General features: G+C 40.4%; 1 protein-coding gene across 1 annotated transcript in view; it reads left to right on the plus strand.

Annotated features, from left to right (window-relative positions):
• LRRC1 (leucine rich repeat containing 1) overlaps positions 1-12064 on the plus strand; it is a 98395-nt gene that overhangs the window by 78747 nt on the left and 7584 nt on the right. Inside the window, exons 14-18 of the mRNA XM_048297906.1 lie at positions 438-641; positions 2762-2998; positions 3579-3668; positions 4341-4418; positions 6164-6259. Coding sequence (XP_048153863.1) covers positions 438-641; positions 2762-2998; positions 3579-3668; positions 4341-4418; positions 6164-6259 — 705 coding nt within the window. The remainder of the gene's footprint in view (positions 1-437; positions 642-2761; positions 2999-3578; positions 3669-4340; positions 4419-6163; positions 6260-12064) is intronic.

Below are 12064 nucleotides of genomic sequence, written 5' to 3' on the forward strand. Positions count from 1 at the left end.
TTTATTTAATGAATAATGAAGAGGGGAGTGACTTAATAGTTTTTTAAACTCAGGTTGTGAGATGAGATGGTCACTAAAGGTCTAAGTGCTCTTGTTTGTTTTCTTAATAGTACACTTTTTTGAAGACTGTTGTTGATCATTAATTCTTCTTTATGATGCTGAAGGTAGGCTCGGTCCCATGCTCTTAAAAATCCTTAAAGGCTTCCACTATTTTCAGCAGCCTTTGCTTGCTCTTTGTATCACCAGTAATGCCCATTAACTGGCAAAGTCTCTCTCTGGGACTGAAGGTACCTCTAAAGGTAAAAAAGGGAAACAGTATTTGCAAGAATATAAAATAACTTGCCAGGGAGTTTCTGCACTTACATACTTCAATTGCTTTCTTAAAATCTATTAATTGCCTTTTTTTTTTTTTTTTTTTATGTCCTCTTCCCCCTCAGGACTCTATTAAGTGGCTTCCCAAGTCTCCTAAACTGTACAGTGGCCATAACTGGAGCTCCCAGGGCTCTCGCTGGGCCTCGTTGAAGGGAAAGGAAGGTTTTCATGGTGGTAACCTGCACAAATTCAGCTCTGCTAATGGAAAATGGAGAGAAGGAAGGATTAGTCCTGAGCAAGAAGCAGAGGAACTCGAGGATCCTGATGATGTAAGTAGTCTTGAAATTGGGGGAGACAATGTGTATCTATGAAGAGGCTATGGCTGCTCACAGTGCTATGGAGCAGAGCACTTCGGGTCTGTGCATTGCTTGTACTCTCATGTCCTTGCTTGTGCAGATGGTGCAGAGTTCAATGTTTTATTCCTTTACTTTGCTTGCAATTAATCCATCCAACCCTCAAGAGTACAGTTCAACTTGCAGGTTAAGATGAGTAACCTGAGCAACGCTGAGACACGTTTTTTACTTTACTCCTACTTAGATCTGTGGTTAGCAGCCTCCCTCCATCTCTTTCAGGTGAGTAGGTTGTTGGCAGTACTTGGGGCTCAGCGTCTCCCTGGGCCTGGATGGTAGAAAGGAGAGGTTGCAGTGCTACTCTGCTGCACGTTTTGGGTGGTGCCCTTCCAGGATGCTGATGTCTGTGAGCCCCTGCCTGCTGTAGTTTCTCCAGCCTGTGCCTGGCAGGTGTCTGTCACCTATGCAACAGCCTGGCTGTCCTCCTGGTCCTAGCCTGGGAAAGGAGGTTGTGATTGCACCCTTGCAGCCTTTCCCTTTCAGGGCATTGCTCACCATCCTTCCTGATGTTTGCTGGGAGATGAGGGAGGAACTGGGGCTCCTGCTCCTCTTCCTCTCTTTCCTTCCTAGCCCCTGTGAGGGCTCCTGGTGTGCCCCCTCTTCCAGCCCACAGTCCTGGCTCTTGCTCATGGGCTTCCTCCCTGGCACCCACAGCACTGAGCCATCTCCAGGTTGGTTAGCCTGGCACTGTAAAGAGGAATCTCTCTCAAGAGAAGAAAGGTAATGAATGTTTTATGTGAGTTAAAGCTAAGCAAATTTCCTTTTAAGTGAAAATAGGAAGCAATCATGCCTTGTATGCTTTCCCTGGGGTTGGCAATGCTTCTTTCCATCCCAGCCAAAAAGAGATTGTGGGAAAGCACCAATATAGATGAAAAATAAAGTGTCCATTGGGGTTCTGCACAGCTGTTCAAGGTAATGCCACTGCTTTTTATTTCTGGTATTAAACTTCCCAGCTTAGAAAAACACATATGGGGCTTATTTTCAGAGGTGTTGGTGTGTGTTCGCTGCATCATTTTACTGCCAAGAGAAGATAGAAGGATTTGGGCAATATGAAGATCTGATTTGACCTTAACCCATCAGATTAGGGAGCAAAAATCAGCTAAATATAAATAAAGCATTCATAAAATGCGAACAGAATTTGAGCATCGTGTCTGAATTTTGTTTAACCCTTCGCCAGGAATAGCTGATAGCTGGAAAACATCACTACATTTTGCAAACTTGTCTGAAGCTTTAATTGTTTAGTGAATGTATTTGAATTGTGTATTTCTCTTTTCAAGCCCTTGTGGTTTATCTAAGCATAGGGTGACATTGTGAGCTCCTCACTGCATCTCAGAGTAGGTTCATCCTAGAGCCAGGCTTCAAAGTAGGCTTTAGTATGCATCACCTTTGAGGTTCCATTTCCAGAGGACTCCTAAATCACTTCGGTTTGCAGGTCTCCACTCACTGCCATTTGCAACTAAAGTCAATCCAATGACTAAAAAAAAGTCTTAGATGTGTAAATGAAAAGTAGGGGTTTGCCTTCCCTCTCACACCTATGCTCCCAAAAATGGAATGTGAGCTTTGAGGAACTATGAGAAATGTTTTATTTTCTGTATGGAAATATCTTTCCTTTGCCTTGTGCGTGTGGTTCCTTCCCCTGGAACAGTGGATTCATGCTACGGGGCTGCCAGAGGCTGCCCAAAATAGTCTTGTTCTCATGCTCTGTCATTTTCACAGGGCACTGTAGGATTTATGCACATATGGATATATGTGTGTTACGTGTGCTTGTGCATGCCAGGGAGAGGCTATACAAATCCCAGTCCTCTCCCTGTTCTCACAGTTTCAACCCCAGTCTCGAGGGCAAAACATGCCCAGAGAAATAATGCTAAAAGAAATCCTTGTATGTTTGCTGTAAAGTTCCAGTTTTGTATTCAGTGAAACAAATTCTATCATACAGCAATGTGAGAGTGAGGAAGAAATTCATGTTAGCCTGGGTAAGGTCTGTGTTTCAGATTCTCCTTGCTGTTGCTATGTTTACCTTTTTTATCTTTAACCCTCAGGAACCTATTTCCAAGTTTTCGGGCAGCCTTTTTGATAGCAATGATAGCATGCGAGATCAAAGAAATACCAGAAAAATGCTTCAGGAAAAGCACAAGTTGGCAATGAAAGGGAAGACTCTTCCAGGATCCAGCACTAAGGTGCAGCCACCTGTCTCAGCAGCAGGCAGCTTCCCCAGCGAGAGCAGCCGCATCCCGGACGAGCTGCAGGTGCTGGATGTGCCGCAGCCCCCGCTGAAGGTTTGGAACTGCTGCATGGGCTGTGCTTGCTGCTGGGGGGCTCTGCATGTCTGTGGGGCAGGCCCTGTGTCTGTGGGGGAAGCCCTCTTGTGTGAGGCAGTTTATAAAAGATGCAAAGAAGTGGGCACATTGCATGGCAGATAGCGTGAGGTTTACCTTAAAGAGAGTAAGCTGAGGGTTGTCCTTGCTCCCCATGGCTTATATGGAAAAAGAATTTCCCATTAAAAAACCCCAACGAAGCCCACTTTTCTTGTAGCCGTGCATCTCACTTTATATATCCAGCTTTGGTATTGTGAGGTCAAGTCGAAGGTACATGCAGGTGGGCACTGAGCTGAATCTTTGTTCAGTCCATGGTTTCAAAGCAGTGGTGACAAGTCTTGCATGTGCCAGTAGGGCAGCACCATTTTTCTACTGAAGAAAAATACCCATTGAAGGGGTAGCACCATTTTACTCTGGGCTGGGCTCTCCAGGGGCATGTCTGCTGGTGTTCAGAGTGGGAGCTAGATTTTCAATGCTCGTGTAACTGATAGGCAAGGTTTTTGATTAATCAGGCCACTTATCCATTATAATTCTTTTCCAGGTAACCATTACTGTGTGCAGTCAAATGGGGAGTCTTGGTATTAGCATTGCTGGTGGAAAGGGCTCATCTTCATGTAAAGACAGTGATGAGGTGCATTTCATTATCCAAAATTTATCTAGTGGTCATTAGGAATAGACTGATGAGTAGTTCCTTGAGTTATTTTGGTTTTTTGTTTTCTTTCTGAGCTTGTCCTTCATGTAACATTACTGTTTTTGTGATAAAGCTAACAAGGGTAAACATAGCTTATTTCCCCGAGTAGGATCTGGCATTAGATCTTGTTGGGGAAGCTCCAGAAGCGATGATTTGGGAGAGAAACACAAATGTAAACCAGTGATTTTGCAAAGGCAACCTGATGGCTGAAACACCGCTGTCTAATTTTAATTTTCTACCTCAATTTGGGGTCACTCCCTTGGCAATCCACATGCCTCTTCATCTCATTTGCTCATTCCCAGGAGCTAACTTGATTTGAGAGAAATATTTCACACATCTTCTCACTGATTTATCATTTAAATAAAGCTTTGTTTTCAAGTCTGTTCCCCATGGCACAGTGTAAACAATTACTGACTTTTGTTCATTGTTGTATATGTCAGCCATGGAGGCTTCTTTTTTTTTTGTCTTGCTAATGTGCTAAGGCATTTAGTTTTTAATTTTATAGAGGCAACAGAACAATAAGTCTTGAAAATTAATTACTTCCCATTTGCTTTTTACTTCTAAGAACAATGGGAGAAGCTGTCATGTCTGAAAACTGTTTTGTGTTACCAGGGGATCCTGATTGCACGGCTGCCAAAAGATGGTCCATCAGACTTGGCTGGGGTACAAGCAGGAGACAGAGTGGCTGAGGTAGATGAGTTGTTTGTCACTGTGGAGCGTGTTCTCTTGTTGTTGTCTTTAAGTCAAATCACTTAGAGTTGGGGAATTTGAGATCCAGATCTAGGCTTGCCTTAGCTTTTTAGATACTTGCCATTATGAAGAAATGATAATAACATTAAATTGTTGTATTCCTTCTTGTTATGTTCTGGTTGTCAGATCTTTATGTTCAAAGTGCTTAACAAAATATTATTCACTTAAATGAATGATTTACAAAGGAAAATAATGGTCTTAGTAAGCAGTTATGTAAGCATAAATGCAGTTGTACTTGATCCAAGAAGCTTTCTTGTGACATGGTATTAGATTTACTAGATGAGTTCATTGCAGTTGTAACAAAGAAATATAAACTAGATGAGCTTGTTTCCTCAAGGTAATTTTTGGTGGGAAGAGAACAGCTCAAAATAACTCCCCTGATGGAGGCTTAAAGTGCTAAGTGCCAAGGGAGACATGTGCCTCTCGGGCTGCTCCACCTCAAGTCTCATCTTTCCTAGCAGAAGCCACATTCTTGAGCTTCAGAGTTTCCCAAGAACAGTGGGAAAAAAGTGGTCACATACAGTTTCGTAATATATACTTTTGATGTACTGTTTGGTTTCTACCTGCTGAGAATGGTGGAGTAGGAAGAGAGCCTCTACAAAATTACTTCGAGGTGAAACTGGTCCATATTTTTTTCAGCTCTTGTTCTCTTAAACTGTCATTTATACTTGCTTATATTAATAGTTTTTACTTCAGCGTGCTCCATGTTGAATTAAGGTGGAGAGAGCAAGCAATATTACATGTCTGTTAAATTGTCAGGAATAGTGATACAACCTGTATCAGCCAAAGATTATCTAATGATAAATTGATCTACTACTTTTGTAAAACTGTGCTATGGACTTACTAATAGAGGATGGTGTTCCATAATAGATAAATATTGTGCTAGTTTAACAGTTCTTGAAAGGTTAATTATAGATAAAAGTCTGTATAATTTTACATTTTTTCTTTTATGAAAGGTATTTTAATGAATGTGAGAGACTGTAAATAATTCTCTATGTATTTCACCTTATCAGATCACTGGGGAGAAAATCCCAGGATTTTTAGTTGCTGTACCTTTACCTTCCGAGCAGAATTTCTGGTCAAGTTAGTATCTTAAAGATCAACCCCATTGCTCAGGTTCCTCCATGAGGCTATAATTAAATTATTTTGGGGGCTATTTGGAATATACTAGCTGTTAATGTCTGTTCACTTAATCAATAGTGAAACAAGTGAAAAATAGAAGACATTTCTGTTCCATGCTGTTCTGCCCTGCTGTTATTGTACAAATAGTTAGGATTTCTCCATCTCCCACAAGATGGCAGAATCATTCATCTGTTTAAAGAATATAGGAAACAACTCTCTGCTTTTTGTGTGTGTGTGTGATGAGAAGGGTTTAATGCAATCAAGTGTGCTATAGAAATACTGTTTTGACCATGGGACTATTCTGTGTACAAATAACAAGCATTTTTCTCTTGACACTATGTGTTACAACTTCTTATTCTTGAACTGGTAATTCCAACAGTTCAAATATAAAATTCACCAAAAATGGGAAACAGCAAGAATTGCAATTTTATTTGCTTTTGTTGTATCGCCACATGTAACAACAGGGCCAGGTGTTTGTATACTAACTTGAGAGGGAGGGAGGGAACTGCTCTTCTTAAACAGCATTCAGAATAAAAATATATTTCTGGTGTTTTCTTTTAAAGGCAACCTTTGTTTCAGAACCTGCTGCCCTTGATGCTGGTCCCACTGAAGCTTCCCCCAAGGGCAGCCCCTTCCCGACAGTCAACCATGTCATAACAGTAAGTAGGATGGCCCAGTGAATAACAAATCACTCTTACCTAAGAAATTTGTGTTGTCTGTCATTAATGCTAGTAAACAACTGGCACAGAACTCGACACATATCAGAGATCAGTGACCCTACCAAACATTTACTTGGCTGTCATTGCAGCTGGGACATGGCTTCTGGAGGAGCTCAGCTCCTGGGTGAGCACCTGTGTAGCAGAGCAGGGCTTTTGAAGCACTGTGGTTTGGGGACTTCAGGGTGGTGTCTATTCCCTCCAGTTTAAGTCATTATTCTGTTGTCTGACCTCTGTCTTCTAGCTAATGGAAGGAGCAGCATTTCCAGGGTCCCTCTTTTAGGAGGGAGAGGGCGAACTGCTGCCTGGAAATGACCATTTTCATCTTTTGACTGGAGGGGGGAACTTGTGTCACAGGCCTTTAAGACATGCCTGTATTTTAGGTGACTGGTAAGAGTAAGCCTACTGCATATGTCACAGAAGGAAACAGCTGAGTCTTCAGGGTGGCTTTTAGAAATTCACTTTTTTGAACTTCTCTAGCAAGTTCAACTCTATGAAGTTCAATTACCCTAATCTTGGTCATCTATGTGCACACCTGAATGATGGCTTTACTAGGAAGATACAATAAAATCAAGGTATCTGAATAATTAAGGTCAAAAAGCATCTTACTTGTATGGAGCTTGAAGTACCACGAAGCAACAACTGTTTCTCCTACAGCAAATGCCAGAGGAATGCTTGCTTTGATTCCTCTTCTTTCAGCCTTTTTTTTTTATCTTTCTCCATGAATACCATTCACAACCCACCTAATGGCAAAAAATGAAAGTATGTAATTATATAAAAGACTATAATGAAAGACCATATCCGTTTTTATTAACCATTTAGATAACTAATGTGATTTGTTAGTTGACTGAAAAAGTGAGCAAATAGATCATGCAACTGTTTTTCTCTAGTTTCCTCTGTTAATCACTGTTTGAGAAGTGCTGAGCTACAGTTTTTGTGCATGAGATAGACTGAGAAAGGTTTTCTCTTCTATTAGTTGCTTAAAGAAACTTATTTTGAGGCCTCTGGCCTCCAACGTAATTTTGTGAAACATTTAGACCAGCTTTATTTTCCAGCTGAAAACACTTTAATCAATTTGGGTTTTTTTTGTCCAGCTTTACCTGGTAACTGTTTCTCACAGTCTATCAGCATTGCAGGAAGCATGAGGCTTCCTGTTAGAGGAACCGCTGTTGAAAGGGTTTATTCTTACATTGGTGGTGGCCTGGATCTGTTGCAGTAGTATCTGACTTTCAGTATTTTCATCCAAAAAGAGGAAATTACTGCATTTTTATTTTGTATGCCTCCCTTTAAAGTTCTTCAGCTGTAGGGGGTGGGGAGGAGGCAGATTAGACTGAGCTGCTTAACTTAGAGCAGAGTACTCAGAGGGAGTCAACTGGCTGAATATGTTCCCAATGTCAAAAGTACCTGATGTGCAAGTTCTTTTGTGAAGAAACATTTGTGTTTCTGGCTTTTTTTTTTTTTTTTTTTTTGAAATAAGAATCTTCCTGCTGTAGCAAATTATGTGTGTTACTGCCTGTAACCTGGAGCAGCATTCATCAATTTTAGGGATTATGGGCTCATGGGGAGTATCCTGCTGACTTGGGAGTGCTCAGTTTCTCATCTGTTCTCACTTTGAGGTCCCTCTTATTCCTCAGTAACTGAAAGAAATCTTATTATCTGAAAAACGTTTAGAGCCTGGCTTCTCATGGAGGACTTGCTTTGCATGTTCAGATAAGCAGGTGGCAGTAGGACCTTAATGCATAATCTTCTTCTGTGCTAGGAATATAGGAAGGTTCATTTCCTTTGTGTTTCTGATCAGGTTTCAATAGAAGATGGTTGTGTCTACACATCAAGGGAGGGAAGGATTGAAGCATAATGGCAGAAAAACCAGAGACTCCTATTAATATTCTGCAAAAACCGAGTATGTGCCAGATGGTGTCATCTTTCTTCTCCCTCTCCTCCATGTCATCATCCTGCCTTCCAGCAGATACTGTCTTCATCTGTTTATTTTTATTGAATTTTAATAAACATCCTCTTTGCATATGCTCTCTGTGATAATATTTGTCTCATTCTTGCTAGGCACAGCCCACCCCATCTCTGAGCCTGCTGCTCTGGCATTGCAACAGGTGCCGCTGCTGCCAGCTTCAGGTTTGCTCTCTGTTTTCCACAGACTTGGTTGCTCTAACTGCTTCTAAAAGGCTCATTTAATTGTTAACTCATCCAGTCAAACTCAATTTCAAACCCTTTGTGCCAGCTTTAAGATTTCATGACAGTGTGAATGACCAGTAATTAATTGGACAAATGAAATGTTCTTTCACAGTGAGTCATTGTTTTGCAAAGGAAAACTGAGAATCTTCCTTGGTTTTAATTATGATTATTTTGCTGACATGTAGATAGAGGCCTCAGAACTTTAATTACTATTAGATAATTTTTACATACAGTATTTTATAGACTTGCCTCAGTTAGGCTAATCACAGCTCAAAAATACGAGAACATTTTTTTACTTTGGTTAATATGTATATATGTAAATAGAAATACTTGAACTGAATATAAATCAAAAAAATCAGGGATATAAACACATACCCATGCTGACTTTAACAGAAGGAACTTTAACTTGGATTCTGGAGTCTTCCTTTCCAGTTCTGTTATTGTTTCCTATTCATCATCTCAAACATAGAGCCAACTCTTCACAATCTTTCTCCATCATAAATATTTTCATTCAAGTTTTGACTGAAATTCCCAGTGGATTTTGTCTGACTGAATGGAGAGCGTTGACAGGTTTCAGCATCTTCTGTCATTTCATAACATGCATCATCATGCCGTCTTCTTTGACTCATTTTTGGGGTTGTCAACATAATAAGGATATTAGATACTTCATCATTAATATCAAGTCTTCAAGATATTTTAATCACTTAAATTGTTATCATATTATTTGATTTAATTTTATGCCTTTGCCCTGGGAATTTCCTCAATTGTATTTTTTCATAGTTCACCAGGGGTACAAGTGTCACTCATATTGGGATTTTCAAGGATGGTTAAAGTAAGAGTTATCAATTAAAAGTGATTGTGTGAATAAATAAATAAATATAGGTGAATCTTACAATATTGGAAAAATCTGAAGAACTTCTTCAGGCTAAAAAAGCCAAATTTTTTGGCTGCTCTGTTAGAAGTGCAGAGATAGCAAGCATTCCTAAATCTGCCGAGAAAACAGCTGAGTGTACTAGAACCTGTAACATGTATCAAAATGAAATCCTCTTGTGCCTGCACAAAGTGTATAAGCAGATACACCATCTCCCACAGTATGCAGCTGATGGATTTCTGCCTTTTTCTCATATTTTTCATTTGCAAGTTGTGAGAAATCTTACATGGATGAGAATCCCAGCAGATCTACCTTCTTCATTTCCAGCTGATAGACTTTTCAGGAAAAAACCTTGATGCACTTACATTAGTTAAAAATCTTTAAAAATCTAATTATCAAACCCTTTCTTTATTCATCTGGTGTGTTAGTTCTAAACATATCAGAAAATTGAAATCACACAACATAAAATAAAACTTTTTTCTTGTTTCTTTAGTCATTGTCTTACTTTGTTCAATTTTAAAAGCAAAGCCAGTGGAGTACTCAGGTCAGAGAAGCAGTGTAAAAGGAGACAACTACAGTGAGATTCAGAATGTCCCTATCATGAACAAAGCCAGGTTTCTTCTGAAGCTTGTTTCAAACAGTGAAGACCTTGCTCACATCACATACAGTGTTTGACTGACCCGTAGCACCGTAAGTTCTACTACTTCAAGTTTCTTATGAGGAACTGCTTTATCCCTTCTCCAAAACATTTTCATAACTCTTTTAATCTTGTCAGGTAAGGGTGTTGATGTTTTTATGTTATTTTTTTTTCTATTCTGATAAGCTAAGTTAGTTCTAGAAGTCAGGAATCTAACTCTCCACTGCCTTGCACCTGGTGCAGGTTTACATACGTTTGCAAAGAAGCCTGTGAGCCCTGCTGGTTTAGCTAACCTTAGTCATCTTGTGAGCTCCAGTGGAGTGTAAGCACCCATGTGCCGTGTGATCACCTCCTCCATTTCATCTCCTAGTTTGCTTCTGCTTTTATCTAAGCAACTGAGTATTTCTGAGTCACGATGAAAGATAGAAGATAAAAGGTGTGTGTTGTAGACACGGTGTTTGCCTCCATAGTGTAGTGGTTGGGGAACTTATTTTGTGAATTTGAAATTAAGTTCCTGCTCCCAACAAATGCTTCTGTTTGCACAGTGTATCTTTTTCCTCTCTTTCTTTTAAGTAGTTTTCTCACAGCACTCAGTCAAAACTGACTCATGTCAAACTTTAAGTTCTTGGATTTTGCAAAGCTTGTAATTAACAGTGCTAAATAGGAAAAACCTTTTAAAAAGACAGGACATTAATTTATCTTTTCAAGTTACCATATTAAAATACCTCCAAGTTACAGGAAATCTACAAAGCGAGCTCATCATATGGTAGACAATATAAGCACTGCCAACAATATAAGCAAAAACATATGAAAGACAAATCGACTCAAGCAAAGCACCTGGAACTGTGCTGTAGGACAGCATATTATTTGAGAATAAAAGAGGATAAGTATTGAAAGAATTACACAAATGATAAGCAATGTCTCCCCTTGTAAAAGGCATCCTCATGGACTCTGCGGGAGTACTGCAGGGGAAGAGACTGTACTGAGTTCCTGCAGGCTTTCAGATACAGCCACTGCCTTTCACAGGGGTGATGAGTTTTCCTCAAAAAATCAAAGGGTTGGTAGCTTGGACCATGGGTAGCACTGCTTATGGGGGCAATGCCTTTTAAGTCTCCCGATGTGGTCAGAGCAATGCATTTTCTTCAACGTTTTCATACAATCAGGCAATAAATGATTACACAGAAAGCACTTATATGAAAATCTGTAAATCAGGTTCCAGGGTCAGGAAGTCACTTTCCAGTGGTACATTAGTAGATGAAAGAAATAGAGCAAGGACAATTTTTCATACACAATTTCGATCATATAAAAGCCTTTTGTGCCTGACAGCATTGTAGATATGGCACAATGGGGATTGATCTCCCATTTTTGTGCTGAGTTTGACAGAGCTCCACCTTTCTTGCCTTGTGCATTGCCCTTGGGAGGCACTTGGCAGAGAAGCAAGAACAGAAAGGAGCTTTGCTCTAAATGTGACATGACCAAATGTTGTATATACTACATGCTGGAAGACAGATGAAACACGCAAGATGTTCTCTTGCTACTCCAAGTAGAGAAAATACCCAGTTTTAAAACTGAGCTGTTAAATATATCAACATCTAGAAAATTCCCGCAGAGGAAATTTTCATAGAATCATAGAGTGGTTTGGGTTGGAAGGGACCTTTAAAGATCAGCTTATACCCTACTTGTAGTGGGCGGGGACATCTTCCACTAGAACAGGTTGCTCAGAGCCCTGTCCAACCTGTCCTTGGATATTTCCAGGAGTGAGGCATCCACATCTCTCTGAGCAACCTGTTCCAGTGTTTTCCAGTGTTGTCTGGTTCATTGACTTCCAGGAAATCATGCTGAGCTGAGTTAGATTTTGGAGTGAATCACTCTGCACAGTGCGAGAATAGCAACAGGGAAGAGGGATGGGCTGGTGGGGTAGCCCCTGCTCAGGGCTCTCTCCAGGCTGCTGCACACAAAACTGAGGCAGCACTTCCAAAAGCATGGTGCCAAAGCTCCTCTGTCAGTGCTTGAGGGTAATGTGGCTGCTCCAAGTGCAAGGATGAACTGAATT

The sequence above is a fragment of the Corvus hawaiiensis genome, chromosome 3, assembly GCF_020740725.1.
Source record: "Corvus hawaiiensis isolate bCorHaw1 chromosome 3, bCorHaw1.pri.cur, whole genome shotgun sequence".
Taxonomy (NCBI): domain Eukaryota; kingdom Metazoa; phylum Chordata; class Aves; order Passeriformes; family Corvidae; genus Corvus; species Corvus hawaiiensis.